The sequence below is a fragment of the Phyllostomus hastatus genome, unplaced genomic scaffold, assembly GCF_019186645.2.
Source record: "Phyllostomus hastatus isolate PE091 unplaced genomic scaffold, TTU_PhHast_1.1 phas_contig_524, whole genome shotgun sequence".
NCBI lineage: Eukaryota > Metazoa > Chordata > Mammalia > Chiroptera > Phyllostomidae > Phyllostomus > Phyllostomus hastatus.
This window is the reverse complement of record NW_025333900.1, coordinates 1,243,469-1,264,772: the sequence shown is the minus strand read 5'-3', so window position 1 is coordinate 1,264,772 and position 21,304 is coordinate 1,243,469. Positions and strand designations below refer to the sequence as shown.

General features: G+C 35.2%; 1 protein-coding gene across 6 annotated transcripts in view; it reads right to left on the bottom strand.

Annotated features, from left to right (window-relative positions):
- HIVEP1 (HIVEP zinc finger 1) overlaps positions 1-21,304 on the bottom strand; it is a 146,101-nt gene that overhangs the window by 41,912 nt on the left and 82,885 nt on the right. Inside the window, exon 1 of one of the 6 annotated variants that reach the window (XM_045847038.1) lies at positions 2,029-2,101. The exons of the other annotated variants lie outside the window; for them this stretch is intronic. Within the exon in view, the coding sequence (XP_045702994.1) occupies positions 2,029-2,032 (4 nt within the window). The 5' untranslated portion in view covers positions 2,033-2,101. Of the gene's footprint in view, positions 1-2,028; positions 2,102-21,304 lie in introns of those variants that run through there. 6 annotated transcript variants of the gene reach the window in all.

The following is a 21,304-nucleotide window of genomic DNA, read 5'->3' as shown; positions in this document are numbered from 1 at the left end:
TTACTGAAGACAAAATTTACACAAAATAAAAATACTCCAGTCATCTCGTGACAGCTGATGTGCTGTCATATATTTGTATAATGAAAAAACTACATAGTAATATGATAAAAAACACATTTACCCACCACAATCAGAAGGTTAGAAAGGAAAAAGTGGCAGGGGTAGGGTCTCATAACTAAAATGTTTTAAGCTGAAGAGTACAGTAAAATGCATCAGCTTTGTTGCTATCTCTACAAAATGAGGTTGAGCAAATCTTTTATTTTTCAATCCACTCATTTATGAAATTCTGTTTTCCGTCTTTCAGATGAATGTAACAAAGTAATTATGTACTTTATTATTCCCATTAATTAGATTAGGAAAATGGGCAAAAGGAAAAATGATAATCATCTGGGGTGAGTAGTTCTTTCCTCACTTCCAGAAAGCTTGGAGGTGGGTTGTAATAAAAATGAAAGCCACTAGGCTGTTAAAATAAGTATAAAAACAGAGAAGGGAAACCACTTGTTCAGGAGCAGCAGTTCCCAGCTTGGACAACTGTCCAAGTAAAAGCACCACAGATTAAAAAGAAAAAAAAAAAAACATCTGCCCATGCCAGGCGCCATCCAGAGCCCTGGTTGGTGTAAATATGTTTATTTACTATGTTTTACATATTTTTTGGAATAAGGTTTTTTAGATAAACTTATCTACAAAAGATTAAACAATCTTTTATATTAAGAAAAAATCTCACCCCAAAAACCACAAAATTTCAACCCACAGTCATAACACCAGAAACACATTGTTTTAAAAGAATTGTTCTCTTGTGTTCTTATGAAAAGAGTAAAATGTATCTTTCTTTGTACTTAAATGCAAATAAAACTCAAGGAAAAATAAACTTTAAGATACATATTTCTTTAGAGATATTATTTCCTAAAATTTTCTCTGGAGTTAAGGGGAGGGAGGGATGGATGAAAGGCGAAGGGATGAGCCAAACAACATGTATGCATGACCCAGAGACACATACAACAGTGTGGTGAAGGCCAGAGGGAAGGGGGTGGGGGCTGGGTGCAGGTGGGTAAGGGGGCTATCTGCAATAGTGGTGATAATTAACAATGTAAAAAATAAAATCAAAATAAAGAATTTAAAAACCCTATTTTAAACAGATTTTTTTGAATTTTTGAATCACATTTTGATTTTAGATGAAAATTGATTCTTTTTTTTTGTCAAAGTTTATGACATTTACACTCTATTTGCATAATTGTTTATTCCTAGTTCTCTATTTCAATTTTAACACCTGGTAATAACTCACCAATTCTTTCCTTCAAAACTTTGTACATTCCTGTGCTTCTGGCAATGGTGCTCATATGGAGAAGCCTTGTGCCAGCCTGACTGATAGTTTCCCCTCCTGGAGGTGATTTGCCTTTTTTCTGCCTGTATGTCTGCCAGTTTTTTACTTTTGAAGTCTTTATAACTAGGAGTCAGCTCGTCGTTAATCAATGTACAACTTTTAATTTTTCCCCTAGAACATCATAACCTTTTCTATAAGGACATTAGTATATTTCAGAAAACTATTATATCTTCAAATATATTTCCTGGTCAATTTTTTTTCAGGGTGGGCTTCCTTACTTTATGAGCACCAATTATTTTTATGCTGTATCCCCATTACGATTTACATTGCTTTCATCATTTTCTTTTTTGCTTTTGCTTTCTCTAGAATCATTTAAAGCTTTTCCCTTAATGTCAATAATTCACTTTCCTGGCCATTCAGTTCTTTATTGTTTCAAATTGTTTGTTTTGGACTGATGTTGTTTTGTTCTCATTTTGTTCCCTTAGTTCCATATTTCCCATTTCATCTCATCTTATTATCTTATATTATGTCTGAGTTTTGGTTTTAATAAATTTATGATCTTATTAAAGTCTATGCCATTAAGCAGGGTTTTTGGTTTGTCTTTTCACCTTCTCTGCTTTCAATTGCCCAAAATCATGGGGAATGGCAAGGGGGTGGCATTTGACTGACAGTATGTTCCTAACTGTCTTTTTCTAAGTTTTACTTACTCATTCTTCTAACATCTTGTTTGGTCTCTTTTAAGAGGGTTCACTCTCCCATTGAAAGGATAAAGCCCATTCCATCATGGGTATGGATGACCCGGGATGTTGATGTTGAATCAGCCTGTAAATTTAAGGACTTACAGGTTTGTAGTTAGGACATAAAAGGATCATGGAGGAGATGAGAGAGAGAGAGAGAGAGAGAGAGAGAGAACACCAGGCACATAGATGAATATGGAACTATCATTCTAGAGGCTTACTTGAAGCAGCTTGCATACCTAGCTATTGACCCCATCAGTCTTCTTCCTCAAAAAAAATCTCAATATTTGGTAAGGAAATACACAGAGTGGGTAGCTAAACCATATGGCTAGAAATTAAGAGATAGAAGCATCCTCCTGGGAACCAATGCCCTAGATATGAGGTAGTAAATCCTTAGGTCTTCAGAGAATGATTCACCTTGATTACTGTTTTAAACTCACCCTAATCTTGATTAGTTTCAAATCTATTAGAGAGTGACTGGAGTTATTTTCTCCTACCCCTTCCTTATCTAAAGAAAATAGCACAATCATCAAACATTGTGACCATATCTACAACATCCAGCACAGAGTTACCATAGGCTGTAGAGTTTAGAGACTGCATAGACCAGAATGTATCAAAGCAGAAATACAGTTGGGTGGAGAATTGGAGGAAGTAGCTATTTACCATCAGCACTTGAGCTTTTTGATAATTTCCAAGGCACTTTGTTGTTATGGAAGACTAACATAAAAATAAGTTAGAGGAAGCAGAGAGAAAGAAAAGCAATGGAAGTGGAAGACAGCCCAAGAAGGGGCCTCTTTAGTATGTCCCCAACAACCAGTGCACAGGCCCACCCTCTGCCTTACCGAATGGACACTGCTTTATATTTACCATCTTATGATTTCATAGTGGCGAAACAAAACAAGGGCTGGACATGCTTGGTGCACATAAACCTCAGTGTAAAAGAAGAAACACAACCCTTTTTCTTATGCAAAAAGAACATACAGTCAGATTGGAAAGCAGGTGGGAAAGGCTCAAAAAAGGAATTAACCAACTGCTGAAAATTACATTCTGGTCAATGTGCGACTGGAAATGACTGACAATCAGGAAGAGACTCTGAGACATCAACATGTCAGAAATACAAATGGGAATTCATTTAACACACACAAATTACACCCAGGAGAGGAACCAACACTGGCAGTGTTGCCAACTGTCAGAATCTTTAGATGCATTGGACTTAACACAAAAACCCAGAATTCTCCATCAGGTTGGCAGTTGACTACAGCGTGGAAAGGTCAGAGAGGCCACATGACTGGAGGTTAGTGGTGAGGCAAATATGAACAATGTTCTCAGGTTCTCTAAGGCACTGGCACTTCATATATCCAGGTACAAGCCTAATCATTATTAGGGCTCCTATATTTTATAGGGAAGAGGACCAACAATTTTTAGAATAGCACCCTCAGCTGGTTTCCAGAATTACTTTTAGAGAATAACAGATGAAAAAATGAGTGACTTTCCTGGCTCAGGAGAGACTGAGTTACCAGTTAAGTGTGACAAAGAATACTGTCAAGGTTGGTAGTAGGCATGGTAAACTACAACTTACTAGTGTGTTTAAAATGCTGCCTTGATTGGAGGTGAATCTCTTTTTCAGCTTTACTCAGACTCATCATGTGAAAGACTCCAATCTCTTTTGGGTGTTGGGGACATAAGGACTACCTGTTCTCTAACAATTGAAAGTATGCTGGTTCAGAGGGTCAAGAGACTAGAGGCAGGGAGGTCATTTAGAAGACCTTTCAGTAGCTCAGGCAAGAGTTAAAATGCTACCTTGAACTCAGGTAGTAATAGGAGACCTCTTGGTTGATTCAAAGCAAGAAAGCCTGAAAAAGGTTTGCCAAAGAATTTCCACTCTTTATTGGGAGAGAATAGTAGTCAGGGGAAAAATTCACTTTCCATTCTCCCATCTCAGCTACTTTAGTATACATGTATAGAATTATAAATTGTAGCTGCAATCTAGGACTAGAAATTTTCAACAGAGAAATGGTCAGGCTAATTATGGCATAGCCATTTATAACATTATATATCCTTTAAAAAGTTAAAGATTATGTAGCAATATGAAGATTATGACATATTACATACAATTGCATATTCTTCTCTTTCCCTAGAGAGAAGTCTGGGCTAGAGGCAAAAATCCAAGAGTGCACAGTGAAAGCTGTTTTGGTAAAAGTACAAAAACGACAAGTCAAACAGTAGAGAGAGAAGTCCATCATCAGAAGCTTGGGTAATCTCTTATTATTTTACAACCCTTAATATTTAAGGGTAAACCAAAAATGAAAGGAAATCAAGGGTAATAAGAAAGATAAGACAAAACATGTGATAGTAAAGTGCCCAGGAAGTCAGGGTTTATGGACTTATAAGATGGAAGATGTGGCCAATAGTGTTAAATACTACATTCATATAAACAGGACTAAACAAGAGGGTGCTGGGTTTGATGGTCACTGGGACTAGGAGGACATCTCAGAGAGCAGTTGCCTGCTGGGTCCTGGGGCTAAAATCCTTATTACAAAAGCACACACACAGTGATGAAGTACAAGGTGACAAAAGAACCAGTCAATACAGACCACTTTCTAAGAATCTGGTTGTGAAAAGAGAAATGCATGCCAGTATCAGGGGAAGAGGTTAAAGGAAGGTTTCTTTAGGATGGGGGTGGGGGTTGGGGAGTGTGCTTATAAAGGAAGTAAAAGTCACCAGAAAAAAAGAGATTAGAAATGAAAGACAAATTAATGTGCGATAAAGAATTATACCAGAGGTATAATCAAGAAACTACCACAGAGATTTGGGAACAACTAATTTCACTTAGCAATCGAGAGGTACCAAACAATTCATCTCCAAGTTCTTCCCATCCCTCATATAATGTAATTCAAATATCTAACTTGGCCAAAGGCAGCATGGTCATCTGGCTCTGACTACCTTCCCAAACTGTCCCCATTCTACTTCCCCCTTGCTCACCGAGTGTTAGCCACATGGGTCAACTTTCTGATCCTCCAACAGAGCTCTCTCTCCTGCCCCTGGGAATTAGAACTTGGCATGTTTTAAAAAGCTCTTTCTACTCTCAACTCTTTAAACGACTGGATCATTTTTGACCTTTAAATCTAACATACTAATGTTACTCCTGGGCTGGTCCTATCTATGCTACCTAAAATAGTTGCCTCTCTATTGTCCACTCACCCTGTTCACTTCATTCTTAATTTTGATAACAATCTCAAATGCCCTATTTATCTGTTTATATACTCTTGTCTACCTGCTGATATTATGATATCATATCTATAAAACCTTATCTTTATTATTCATCCCTATATATCCAGCCCTTAAAAAGTATTGAAGAAATATGTACTAGTGAAAGAATTCTTCAAGTAAAAGAAAATAAAGGATGAATTTAATATTAGGCAACTTAATAATATAACTCATCACATCAGGAAAAATTAACTAGAAATTCACACGAGCACTTATTTATTAAATTTATTGTGGTGACTGGTTAATAGGGTCATACAGGTTTCAAGTATATATTACTATGGTACAAGATCTGTATACTGCATTGTGTACCTACCACCTATAATAAGGGTAAATAATATTTAATATAATTCAGCATCCATTCTTTATTTTTAAAAAATAAAGATAGCTCAGTCTGCTTCAGGATATAGAAACTTAAAAATAGTGTTGATTCACCCTAATAACAAGAAAGGCCAGAAACATCACAAAAATCAAACTTCTCTTGAGCCTATCAGAAAGCCAAGGCCACAGGGCAACCACAGAGCCTGAACTCCAAAGAGGGACATGTGGACGGGCTCAACTGGGGCCCAGCAGGGCTGAAGATGTGGAGGAAGGCATGGCCGCCTTGCAAATGAATGAGAAAATATTACCTAAAATTGTGTGGAACTGTTGGAGGGTGGATTAGCCTGACCTCAGGCATGAGAAAGTTTATACTCTGGGGCTCTTTTCTGTGGGCCTCCAGCAGGAGGTAGGGCAGGAGACCCAAGAAAACAGCCCTCTATGTACAGGCATGGAGGAGGGGTCAGCTGCCACTGTGGAAAAGGCACAAATCCTAGGGCCTGCATGAACTATTCTCTCACCTGGAGCAAAAAGCCTTAAGCTTTCAGCTGCTAGGAAAAAAAAGAGTTGCAGACATGCCACTCACAGGGCATGGGTAAAACCCACTATGGCTCGGGAAAGGGTAAACACTCTATCCCAGGAGAGGTAGGAAACTGTCCTGGGCCACAATTTCTACTGATAAAATGAGAAGTGTGCTACCAAGAGTGAGGTGCAGGAAATACTGGAACTGCCTGAGATGGAGTCCAGACCAGGACAACAAAGCAATCCTCACCTGTCCCACTAACCAGCATAGCACTGAGAAAGAAGCAAGTGGGTTGTCAGGAGAGGGGCAGGAGGATGGAGATGCCCACCCCCATCGGTGACACAGGCAGCCAAAAGCTGAGCATGTAGCACTAACACTGAGAGAATCCTCCAAGTCCCCAGCCCCATTATAAGCACAAGGATATGGCAGTCCATTGCTCTAAGAATCGGAAGCCAGTGTGATAAACTGAAGAGAAACACAACAGTAACAAAATTCAAGCCTAGCCCAACTCCTCAACAGACTGCCTCAACATCCAGCCTCATGGCCTGACAAAAGAACAGTGCCTATTTGCAGCCATTAAAACTACTGACCTCAGCATTGACTGCTATATACTACACGCAACATCCAAAATTCAATAAAAATTTAAGACACATACACACGTGCATGCATTAAAAAGCAACCCACTGTCAAGAGACAATGCAATGAAAAGAACTAGATTCCAAGATGATCCAGAATTTGAGACTTCCAGAGAATTTAAAATAACTGTTTACCAATATGTTAAAAAGTCCAGAGGAAAGGGTTGACATACATTCAGAAAAGGGAATTCAAAAAGAGAGAGGGACAAATGCAAACTACAGAAATAAAAGATGAAATAACTGAGATAACGAAAGTCTTTGATAGGTTTATTAGTAAATTCAACAAAATTAAGGAATCAGTGCTTACAAATAAGGCAATAATTATGAAACAAACAAAAACACAAAGAAGAAAAATAACATAAAAAGAAAAGAACAGTGCATCCAAAAGCCACAGGATAATACCAAATAGTTTAATGTATAATTGGAATTGAGAAGAACAACAGAGTATTTAGGAATACATGAAGAAAATAATGGCTAAGAATTTTCCAAATATAAACACATAAACCATAGATCCAAAATGCTCAGACAACCTCAAATGGATAAAATAAAAAAGAATAATAAGAAAAAAAAAACACCTAGCTACATTATATTCAAACTCTGAAAACCAAAGACAAAGAAAGAACTATGAATCGAAAACAATGTTACATACAAAGAATCAAAAATAAAAATTAAAGCAGACTTCTCAACAGAAACTGTGGAGCAACATTTTTATACTACAATGAAAGAAAAAATAAAGTGCTAACCCAGAATTTCATATCAAGAAATAATAACTTCCAAAAATGAAGGCAAATCAAAGACTTTTCAGAAAAACAAAAGCTGAGAGAACTCATTCCAGCTGACCTGTGCTGAAATATTAAGAGCTCTGAAAACAGTAAAAATAAAAGGAAATTTAAAATAATTTTTAAAGAATTTTACCACTTTAAAGTATAATGCATTATAAGGCTGTATTGTTCCATATGACAGTATGAAAGGCAAAATAATGGCCTTGAAAATGTCCACACTCTATTCTCCAGAACCAGGAAATATCACCTCTGTGGCAAAGGGGACTTTGTAGATGTGTTAGTGTTATGGACATTAAAATGGGGAGACTATCCTAGATTGTCGCAGGACCCCTTTAAATTTAACCAATCAACAAGAAAAGAGGCAATAAAGAATTTTGAAGTGTGAGACTTTACCCGCTACTGCTGGCTTTGAAGGTAGAAAAAGGGGTCCATAATCCAAGGTATGCAGGTAGACTCTAAAAGTTGGAATGGCCTTCAATGACAGCAAGCCAGGAACTTGGGCCTGCGACCACAGGAATTTAACTCTGCCTACAACCTGCATGAACAAGGAAACAGACTCTCCCCCCATGCCTCCAGAAAGAACACAGCCTGCTAACACCATGAGAGCCCAGTGAGACCATGTCAGGCTTCTGACCCCACAGAACTATTACACAACAAACATTTTTAAACTAAGTTTACACTAAGTGTTACAGAGCAATAGAAAACTAATATAGCCAGCCACTAGGAACATATGACTATTTCAATTTAAAAACAAAGTCTGCTGCTCAAAAATGTTAAAATATCAGCCGTGGCTGGAATGGCTCAATGGATTGAGCACTGGCCTGCAAATCAAAGGGTCGCCAGTTCAGTTCCTAGTCAGGGCACATATCTAGGTTGCGGGCCAGATCCCCAATAGGGGGCGAATGAAAGGCAACCATACACTGATGTTTCTCTTCCTCTCTTTCTCCCTCCCTTCCCCTCTCTAAAAATAAATAATAAAATCTTAAAAAATGTTAAAATATCATATAAAACTTATGATACAATTAAATTAAACAAGAAAAAAAATAGTAGAAAAAGGTCTGAAAAATCCCAAATGTTTGGAAATTAAACCATGTATTTCTAAACAGCATAGGGATCAAAAAGGAAGACACAGGGAAATTAGAAAAATCAAAACAAACTAGGAAACCAGGATAAAAATATTTGCCATGCAATGATATGCAACACTCAAAATCAAACATTAGAGAAAGCTCTTCTGAAGACAGGAAAAATGAAAGGATTCTTGCAATAATCACTATTTTTTAATCACTTTTCTAGATGATCTAGCTAATGCAATTTTAAAATGAAATACAACTGATGGTAATGTGCAACAGTGTGGTGATTGCTGGGAAGAGGGGAGTATAAGGGGACTAAATGACAATGGAAAAAATACAATAAAGATTAAATTTAAAAAATGGCAACAGCATTTATTTGTTGATAAATATACAGAATCCAAGAGAAATAACTGAAAATCTACTTTTATACCCAAAATAGTTAGAAACATAATGGAAACACATTTTATTTATAATAGCAGCAAAATACAATAGAAAATGTTTAAAAATAAGTTTAACACAAAATACTCAAAACATACAGGAAATTAAAGTTTTCAGATATGATAAAAAGGCTTACAAAATGAAGAAACACATATGCTCCTAACAATGAATATTTTGAAGATATCAATTCATTTTCAAATTTCTAAATTTTATATAAGTTCAAACAACAAAACAAATTTGTTTTTTTTAAATATGATGACTCCAATCTTCATTTGGGATAATAACTATTCTAAATTAGACAATAAAATTCTGAAGAAAATTATAAAGACATGGAGACACATTAAATGATTAAACAGTAGTTTCTCAAGACCAGATAGATGTTTAAACTAAAAATCAACAGAATACCCCATTATATATAAGTGCTTAGTATATGAAAAGGTGGTATATTTTAAAATCTTGTAAAAGGATGATATAGTTTTAAAATATGCAATGCTGGTTTCACATGTGGTGTAAAAAATTAAGGTTTTGGGTTGGCCAAAAAGTCCATATGGTTTTCTTCTATAAATTAAAAGACACATTTCTCATTTTCACCAATAGCTTCATTGATTTGGATATTTTGAGTATGTCAGCTATCTCCTGTGTGGTAGAACACTGATTGTTTTCAAAGTCTCAATTTGATCATTATCACCTTCAGCTGGTCTACCCGACTGTGGAACATTGTCCAGCAAGAAATCTCCAGCTTGAAACTTTACAAACCACTCTTGACACATTCAATCAGTCACCTTCTCTATACCCTACACAAATCTTTTATTATTTTTTTTTGCATTTCAGTTGTTTTTACCTTTCTTGAAATAAATAGGCTGAAAATATTGCATATTTTCTTCCATCTTCAGTATTTAAATGACTACACAAAATTCACCAATTTTGATAAGTTTTTTTTTAAATGCACACCAATATGACAGCTGTCACAATAAAATATAACAAAATTGTGTCAGATGACGTTAAAGACAACTAAGCACTACTAGAGCCATCTTATGGAAAAAGACGAAATGAACTTTTTGGCCAATCCAATAGATCTTCAGCAAATACCATGAGTATAAAAATAAGTTTGATGATTCAATGTAAGTAATAAAACCACAGAAAGAACTAGGAAAACATAAATATTTAACTAATCTTGAGAGTGGAAACATTTCCTAAGGAAAAAAAAAAAGCAAAATAAAAACCATTTGAATGTATAAAAATTAAACTTTCTGGGTATATATAATAGAACCCTTTAATTTAAAGAGGCAATGACAAACATTAAAGTATTATATAAGGCAGATGAAGGGCTGATATTCTTAGTATCTAAAGAACTTCTATAAAGGACTTCTTCAAGAAGAGGAGAATCAAGTATTTCAAATGGTCCTCCTCTGAGGATAACACTAAACAAAATATAAACATTACCACCTTGTCAGCACTGAAACATTAAGAAGACAGTGACAGACATGGCCAAAATACAAGAGAGGACAGAAGTCTAAAACTGTGAGACTGGCTTCTGGGGCTCCTTGGCTCAGGGAGAGTTTGCCTATCCAGAAGGAGAAGCTAAAAAGTTGAGCAGTGGTTCTGACAATTTAAGAGAACTGAGGCTATAAATGATCGAATTAAGAGCATGCCATGCATAGGGTCCATATGAAAACCTACATGTTATCAGTTGAGTGCTTGAAGGGCTGCATTCCAGGAATGAGAGAGAAATGGATGTAGAACTGGACGGAGTAGCTGAATTTCATGAACTGCAACTCACATCCAGTGGCCAAAAAATCACAAACTCCCAAACTGGAGAAGCTGATACTGGATTGGTGGTCTTCCTGGGAGCTGGCAGAACAAATTAAAATATTCTCTGGAGGAAGGTATCATCAATTTAGGCTTCAAACCATTTTGATAATTTTTCAACTAGAACATCTACCTCATATTCAAAGATAACCAAGCACCTGAGAAACAAATTCAATATGAAAGAACCAACAATACAAACAGATTGAATAGTTCAATGTATTAAAATTATTATAGAGACTTTAAAATAAATGTGCTATTTTGTTCAAAGACAAGCATACTGAAAAGCCCAGAGAATTAGAAAGCATAAAAAAGAGATAGCATATTTGAAAAGATAAAAATAAATTACAAAACAAAAAATTTAGAACTCACTGCAAGTATTTAAGTTCAAATTAGAACAGTTGAAAATGATAATGAACTTAGTGGTAAGTTAAAAAAAACAAAATAAAGTACTAGGAGGCAACAGGATGCAAAACTGCAGAAGCAATATTCTAAAACAAAGAAGATAAATGGCAAAGGGTTGGAATTAGCTCAGAAGATAAGGAGGTAAAAAAGGGGGGGGGGCATAAAGTCTAAAAATTTCCAAAATAATACTACAGATCAAGAGTACTGTCAACCATAAACAAGATCCAGAGAAATCACACATCACTGTGAAATTGCCAGTCAGAAAGAAGACAAAAATCATAAAAGTATCAGAAAAATATTTTCATAATAAAAAGATTATGTTCAAATGAGCAATTAGACTTAAATCGATATCTCAACAGCAACAATGTGCTCAAGAAAATAAATTGCCAAACTAGAATTCTACACTTCTATACTCAGCAAAAGAAATATCCTGTTTAATAAATGACACTTGAAATTATTTGTTGCAACAGACCTGCTCTAATGGAAAACTAAAGACTATTCTTCAAGTAAAATAAAATAATCCCAGATGGGGAACTAGAGATGTAAGATGAAATGATGAGCAAAAGAAGTACTTAATATGTGGATAAATCAAAATGAGTAGCAACTGTATGAAAAATAACCAAGTGTACAGAATTCAAATACATGATAATGAAAACATGAAAGTCAAAAACAGGGTAAATGGGTAGGCCATAAGAGAGAAAAGAACAAATGCTATAATGAAGAGCCCTGAGATCCTGGAGCCAGAACATAGTGTAACAGCAACCTCTGAGAACATCACCATGTCTCATTAAAGGTGTACCATGCAGAAGATCAGAGCTGTTCTTGGGATACTAAGTGAAACATAAGTTAAGTATGACCCAGTATGATCAAATTAGTTCAACAGTTTTATCACTATTCCTAATGGAAGAATAAACTAAAAAGCCATCAGAACTCAGCAGCGGTCCTGAACAAGAACCTCAGCCTGAAGAGAAAAGCAGAACACAAGTGGAATTTGCAGTCAACTCTCATCCAAAGACCAAAAATCATTTAGTTTTAAAAAGGCAAGGTACAACATTAAATTTTTATGACATAATAGGTAACAAAGTACATTTAAAAATTCTGTTCAAAAGAAATAGAAAAATAACTATGGGGTTGTGGAGAGAATTAGAATTCACCACTAACAGGCTGTCATGTAGCTAAAGTCAGGGAACAGAAAAAGAAGCACAGTAGAATAAAGACATACTACACCTTACAAACATTACATTTAACAAACTTTTTTACATACATAAAGTTTCCAAAATTTTTTAAAGATTTTATTTATTTATTTTTAGAGAGGGAAGGGAAGGAGATAGAGAGAGAGAGAGAAACATCAATGTGCGGTTGCTGGGGGCCATGGCCTGCAACCCAGGCATGTACCCTGGCTGGGAATCAAACCTGCGACACTTTGGTTTGCAGCCTGCACTCAATCCACTGAGCTACACCAGCCAGGGTCCAAATTTTTTTTAAACACACTATGGGATTGGAGTACAGAGATAGCACCAGAAAATCCAACTATATCCTATCTAAATTCATCATGCACAGGTATTATTCTCACAAATAAATGTGTAATGAAGTACTTCATACAAACGCAGATTGAAATCAATTAGCAAATTAAGAAACCAACAAATAACTACTTATTTAATAACAGATCAAACTCTAGCAGATATAATCAAAGTACTAAAATATTTGTATAATAAATCATTCAAAGGCAAATCAGAATACTTTATATATAAAAAATCTAGAACATTTTATATATAAAAATTTGTTAAGCAGTCAACATATGATTTCAGAGAAATAACAAGAATTTAGGAATAGAGAGAAATGGAAACATATAAAAGAAGAAATAAATCAAATTAAAAATATTTAAAGTAAAATAAGAGCCACTTATCTTTGAAAATTTTAATTATGTAAAATTGCAACAGTACTAGAACAAAATAGCTAAACCAGCTTTTCAGCATTTAATTCCTATAATACTAAAAACTGAATAAGTTGTATTTAAGCTTCAGTGAAACTAAATTTTTTAATACTCTTCTAATAAAAAATCATAAACATTTGATGTTTTGTAATAAGTTTATAAGAGATATCATTCAGATATATTCTATGTATTACAATATAAAATATTAAGTTAACATAAAAACAAAATAATACTTAATCTCTTTCAGAAGTATATCCTCAAGAAATGACAAGTAATGACACTGAGTCACAAGTGAATTTTACTTCTAAAAGTTTAAGCTGCTAAAGTGCTCTGACTCATTTGGGCCATGTTTCTTTGTTGCCTCATTTTGGCAGCCTCCCTGTGTTTGTTTCTATGTATTAGGCAGAGCTGCCATGACTCCATGTCTTGGTAGTGTGGCTTAATGTAGTAGGTGTCCTGTAAGGTCCAATAGCACAGCCTCCCCTATCACCCAAGCTGAGTACCCGAGGTGTGCCCTTTGTGTGGGCTGAGTATACCCTCCTCTTGTAGTTGAGCCTTGATTGCTGTTGGCAGGTCAATGGCAGAGATATACCAAGGCCAGACAGAGCTGCAAGGACTGGCTGTGATCAATAACCACCAACCTCCACCCTCCATGGAGGATCAGCTGTGCAGGGACAGGGTGGCAATGCTCCATCATGGTCTGTAGATATTCACTGGGTGTGCAGGCTCTGGGGTTTACCAGGTGGCTCAGGCCAAGGTCAGCCCCCACCCATGTTTTGCCTGGGTCTACTCTGCCTGAGCTATAAAGCAATCTGAGATAGTTGCTTCTTGTGCTGGGCTTGGAGATTTCCAGGCAAAGCCAAGCTGTGGATCTTGACTGGTTGATGCTAGTGCCTGGCTTGGAACCACTTAGCAAAAGGTATAGGGACTGGGGTCAAACTGAACCTGGCTGTTTCTTGTTTAAAAGGATTCCAGAAAAAGAACTAAACAAAGTAGAGATGCAGAGTTCAAAACACTGGTTATAAGGATGCTCATGGAACCTAGTGAGGACCTCAATAGCATAAATAAGATCTAGTCAGAAACGAAGGATACATTAATTGAAATAAAGAACAATTTACAGGGAAACAACAGCATAGTGGATGAAGCTGAGAGTCAAATCAATGATTTAGAACATAAAGCAAAAAACAACCAATCAGAACAACCAGAAGAAAAAAGAGTCCCCTGCAAATGAGAATAGCGTAAGCAGCCTCCAAAATGACTTCAAGTGTTCCAGCATTCACGTCACAGGGGTGCATGAAGGAGAAGAGAAAGAGCAAGAAACTGGAAATCTACTTGAAAAAATAGTGGAAAAAAAACAACAACAACAAAAACACCTTCTTTAATTTGGTGAATAAAATATATATGTAAGTCCAAGAAGCACAGAGAGTCCCAAACAAGATGGATGCAAACAGGCCCACTGGAAGACACAACATAATTAAAATGTCAAAGATTAAAGATAAAAAGAGCATCTTAAAAGCAGCAAGAGAAAAGCAGTAAGTTACCTATAGTGGGATTCCCATAAGACTATCAGCTGATTTCTCTAAACAAACTTTGCAGACTAGAAGGGATTGGCAAGAAATATTCAAAGTCATGAAAAGCAGGAACCTACATCCAAGATTGCTCTACCCAGAAAAACTATCATTTATAATCAAAGGGCAGAAAAAGTGCTTGCCAGGCAAAAAAACAGAAAGAGTTCATCCTCACTAAGATATTTATATATGAAAAGTTAAAGGGACTTGTTTAAGTAAAAGATCAGAACTATGAACAATAAAATGGCAATACATACATATCTATCAACAATTGAATCTAAAAAACAGACTAAGTAAACAAGAACAGACAGAATCTTCGATACAGATAGTTGCCAGATGGAAGGAGCATGGAGAAATGGGTGAAGAGGTGAGGGGATTAAGAAGTGCAAAAAGGTAGTTACAAAATAGCCACGGGACTGTAAAGTACAGTGTAGGAAATGGAGTAGCCAAAGAACCTATGCATGACCCATGGACATGAACAATGGTGTGGGACTGCCTGAAGGAATAGAGGTACTGGGAGGAGGAAGGCAAAGGGGGAAAAACTGGGACAACTGTAAAGGCATAATCTATAAAACAGTTTTAAAAATAAAAAGAATAAATAAATAAAATGGTCTGACTCTACCTTATTCAAAAGAAAGGTTGAAAAAGGCGGAGGGATTAAGAAAAAACAACCCCAAATAACCTCATAGCCACAGACAGCAGTATGGTGATTACCAGAGGGAAAGGGGGAAGAGGCACTGAAGAGAATAAAGAGGGGATAAATGGTGATACAGGGAGACTTGACTTTGAGTGGGGAACACACAATGCAATATACTGATGATGTATTATAGATTGTACACTCGAATCCTATATAATTTTATTAACCAGAATCAGCCCAGTAAGTTCAGTAATTTTTTTAAAAGAAAGGAAACAAGACAGTTCCAAATATATTTCTCTGTCCTCAAATGGTCCCTTTCTCTCTTGATTACTTAAGGAAATGTTTTTGAACAATTTTTGTTCTTTTGTAGGAACTATAGTGTTTTAAAAATTATTATAGCAAGGTCTATTTTTGTTTCAAAGAAAGCACTTCCATTGGGCCTTCTCATTGTTTCCTCATATATAGAGGACCTAAGGTAGAATTCCTTTATAACAATGTTCACAGTCTGCTTGTTTTGCAAGTCTGAATCATTTGTCCATGAAAGTTTTATACATAAGTTTTCTCCTCCTCTGTGGGATTACACAATACCAGAAGAACTTTTTCAGATAAGGACAATGTTTGTTATTGATCTCTAATTTCATTACACTGTGGCCAGAGAAAAATTTTGTATTTTTAAGTCTTCTTAAATGTATTGAGAAATTGTTCTATGTACTACATTATGGCTTATTATGGAGACTATTTCATGTGCACTGGAGAAGAATGTGTTTTCTGCTGTTGTTGGCAAAATGTTCCATAGATACCTGTTAGGTTTCATTGGTTTATTTGTGAAGTCTTACTTCTTTGTTGATCTTCTGCCTAGTTGTTCCATCCACTATTGAAAATAAGGTACTGAAGTCTCCAAATGTATTGCTGAATTGCCTTTTCATACCTTCATTTGTATCAGTTTTGCTTCATGTATTTCGGGGCTCTGTTGTTAGGTGGATATATGTTCATAATTGTTACATTTTCATCATAAATTGACTCTTGTTTAATTAGAAAATGTCCTGTTTATCTCTAGTAACATTTTTTTTATTTTAAAGTATCTTTTGTCTGGTATTAGCATAGCTATATCAGCTTTTATGCTTGTTGTTTGCACAATATACCATTTTCCATCTTTTTACTTTAAATCTGACAGTGTTTTGAAATCAAAATACCATATGATCTCACCGTTAACAGGAACCTAATAACAAAACGAACAAGCAAGCAAAGTATAGCCAAAGACACTGAAATTGAGATCAGGCTGACAGTGATCAGAAGGGAGAGGAGAGGGGATAATGGGGGAAAAGGGTGAATGGTTTACAGGAACAATTATAAAGGACACATGGACAACAACAAGGGGGTAGAAATGGGGGAGGGAGGCGAGGAGGGTTAGGGTGGTGAGGAAGGGTGGGGGGGGGTAGGGAGAAAACTGTACTTGAAAAACAATTTTAAAAAATGCCATAAACAAAGTGTGACTCAGGGTAGCCAGTGTATAGCTGGATCTTGTTTTTTTAATAGAGTCTGATAATCTTTGCCTTTTGACTGAATTTTTTAATCCATTCAAATACAGCTGTCTTATTGACAGAGCTGAATTTATGCCATTTATCTTTTTGCTTTCATTATATTTTCTTTTTGTTCCCACACTTCTCCTTTACTGTTTTACTTTACAAGTCACTATTTTCTAATATAGCATTTTAATTTTTTTCACTAATTTTTCAGTTATTTCCTCTGTAGTACTCTAGTATTTACATTTTAAATTATCTACATCAGATTTATACTAACTTAATGACAGTGAGACATGAAATATTAGGCCTATATTGCTCCATTTTCTTTTTTTGTGGTATCATATACACTACATCTACAAATATCACACCACAACAATACAGTGTTATAATTGTTACTTTACATAACTTACGTCTTTTAAAGAGCCCTCTAAGAGAAGAAGAGCAAGTATATACTTGATTGCATTTGTTATGTTAACCCTCTCATTTACTCCCTGACAAATACTTTTGCCTGACTTCTAAAAAGCATCTCATAAGTGATAAGAAAAACCTTGTATATCCAGACAGATCCCCTGTGGCTACGTTCTACCCAGGTTAGAAAAAAAAAAAAAGCCACAACTGAGATGAGGCATTACGAAATAAGTATATTTTTAATTTTTATAATTTGCCCTAATGTCTTATGATTTGTAAAAAAAAATAGTCTGTTGGAGAAACAAAAGATAAACATCTGAATATTGCTAACACAAAAGCTGACATTTATAATAAAACTGATTATTCTGATATATTTTTGCAGGTTTCAGAAGATCACATGGTAGAAGGCTGATTCAGACTTGAATTCAAACAACAAGTTTACAGGATACAAGTCACATTTCTCTGCCCTTATGGCCATTCAAATTTATATCCTTTTGCTTCACTTTCATAAGAAAGATTCCAAAAACCTTGGTGGTTTTTCTAAGAAAGTTTCTTGGTTCTTCAGAACGTTGATTTTTCAATGGATTAATTAAGATATTATTCTATTAAATTACACCAATAATCTTAATCTTAGTGTTCAGATAAAAATCAAAAGAAAAATTCATTTTTTAGTAGCTGTTCATAGTCTCTATTAAAGGTTAAAGAATGAAGCTTTTATCTATTTATTTTAAATATTTTATTTATTTATTTTTAGAGAGAGAAGAAAGGAGGGAGAGAAACATCAATGTGTGGTTGTCTCTCACAGGCCTCCCTACTGGGAACCTGGCCCATAACCCAGGCATGTGCCCTGACTGGGAATGAACCAGCGACCCTTGAGTGCAGGCCAGCACTCAATCCACTGAGCTATACCAGCCTGGGCTGAAGCTTTTGTTAGAGTGACTTACATAAATGTTTGCAAATATTACCACAGATCTATACAATTAAAAATTATACAGATAATTGAATATAATGAAAAAAATTTCAGATATGCAATCTAGGTGACAGCAGGAATAAAAATATCTATTTAAACATACTTGAAAAATAAAATAGTACATATTATTTAAAAGTCCTGCCTGCTATGTAAAATAATGTTTGCCCTTCCCCATAATCATCCATCTATCCACCTTTATTAATTCAATAAATATTTTCCAGGTGCCTACTGTTTGCACCAGGAATTCTTAGAGGGTCCAGGATAGGACAGTGGACAAACTGAATTGGAGGAATTGTGAGACCTGTGTGGCAGGGGTGAGAGGATGAGGAGAGGAGCTTAGTGAAATGAGGTCTCATAGGCTCTATTGTGGAGCTTTGTCTTCATGCTAAAGGCCACAGAAAGCCATTCAAGGATTTTGTTGAACAGTTTCTATGTGGCTAAGTGCATGCTAAGTGGTAGGTCTCCAGAAATAAACACACCAGTAACAACATACCTGGTCACAATTCCATGCAATGTGCTGTACTCCCAATATAATCTGTTACACAGTCTGGTCAAATCTATTTTCCCACTAACTAAACATCAGAGTATGTATAAATGTTATCACATACATTTGTTCTCATTTAAATGTTCTTCAGTCCTCTTCCTGCCTTTCTGCACTCATCACAGAATCTCATTTGCTGCTTCCAAATCTTCTCTTGAATGAAAACAGTTAATTTATATCCTAGGGTTGGTGGTCAGAGAAAAACTCTGAATTGTCTTTCAAAATTTGATATTCTTCTTACATAAAGCTTAGCCCCACAAAACACACTCTGAATAGTAAAACGGTTTAACAAAATACTACTATATTTCAGTGAAATGGTACTTTGTTATTTCCATGACTGTTGGCTTTTATATTTTTTAAAATGTATTTTCTAGAATTTCTCCTTGTTGTTTATGTCTTCAATTTATTTCTGCCTCCCCTTGGCTTTTATTTTCTATTCTTTCTTCCCTAGAATTACATTCCTCAATTTGATACAACATGTCTACTGCCATCTCCAATGTGACCAAAATTGAAAAAATAGAGTCCCTACGTAGGCAGTACATATCTCACCTTGTCTCTTTTTCTTTTATCTTTTGCTTTTTTTTCCCTTTTGTCATACACATAGATTATAGCAGCAAAGCTGGAGAAAAGCCAGAGTAAATCAACAGCAAAACACTTTATCCTTTTAAGTCACTTATTTATATAGAAAATACCAAGGCAAATGCATGAGGTCAGTTATCTCAAAAGTGAAGAGAATAAGTTGAAGATAACCTGTTTTTTTTTCTGATCATTCTTCTGTGAATCCACAGAATAAGACCCACTGCTTCGTTTTTCATACTTCTTAGGGACACTGTCTTCAAGGCCACTCAAATCCACACATGGTTACCTGAAAACTACTTCATCTCCCTTGTCAAAAAAATTAAAGCACTGGACATGAATACATACTTCATAGAATCTCAAAAAAAATGTGTTTTGAACATTTTAATCTCCCTAAAATCAGGATGCATCTCCTAATCAATTGTAAGAGCACTGTGTCATGAATTAACTGGCAGTGACATTCTCCCTTTGTAAATGGTGCATGAAATCAGTGTGCACCTCCCAGTCACTAGCATTTTGAAGACAATGGAATATGCTATGAAAGTACAAAGGATGCAATCCTTTAAAAAGCTTTCAAGATTTTACAGGACAAATCCCATAAAAATAAAATCTTGAGAGTTATTTAAGTCTATGATTTAATAAATGATTACTCAATGAATGGATAGTAATCAGTAACACTGTCAGAAAATATTGAGATTTTTAACCTCTCACATTTTGTAGGAAGCAATATTTTTGCTGTTTTTTTTTTCATTTAAATGCCATAAGGACAGAATATTTAAAGACATTAATGTACTAAAAATGCTTTGTTTATTTATAACTATGTAAATCATCTTCTATAAAGCTGTCATAGACTATCTGAAAGGCAATGGTCTCTTGGGATTTGGTATTTTTAAATCTCAAAATATTGCCAGGGTTGACATATGATACCTTTAACTCATACACATGGCACAATAATTAAAACAATACTAAATTCCCTGTAATTCAAGCAACTAGCATTGTCTGTTACACTAATGGAACACTTCACAAGAGTGAATATTTAAAATTGAAATTCCAAGTAATATTAAAAGGAGATGACTTTCTTTTATAAACAACAGAAACTGCTGCTCTGTTCCCGAGGGAAATTTGTTAGGGCTACTGCTGGTCTATAAAAAAACCTCATGAATTTTGATTCTACCAATTCAGATTTTATGATAATTTAGACAAAAACTGAGTTAAGGCTTTTATTTGCCAAGGCCAAAAAGAATGGCTGATGCATGATAAAAATTTAGTGAGTAAAGGAATGAAGTGACAACTTTACAAAAAAACATGACTTTTCTAGAACATTTAATATTAAGAATTTATGAACATTTTTATTTGGCTGAATCAATGTGAGCCTTCATTTTTTAAATTGTTAATGTCCTTCTAAATTTATCACATTTTAAATAAGCCAGTCAGGTTTTCTTTTGCACATACTTTCTACCAGAATGTTTTAAAACATTTTATTTTACATTATATTAACATCATTTATTTTAATTTAATAAAAAAATCACTCCAACTTTCCTATCATGTCACCTAACTTTTTGGTCCCACTTAGGAAGGACTTCATCGCCCCTAATTATAAGAGCATGCTCTTGTGTTTTCTTAAGTATACTTGGCAGAATTCTTAAGGAAGAGAATGTCACTGGCATTAAAGCATAACTTCATTAACATAAAATATTATTCCAAATCAGCTTCATTTGTTTTTAATATCCTATATGAAATTTAAAAGAAAACAGGTAAACAAAGTCTAGCTTGCTTATTTACACACTAACTGGAGTTCATGATCTAGTTTTCTGCTCCCCATTAGTCTGTCACTCTCACTTCTGAATTA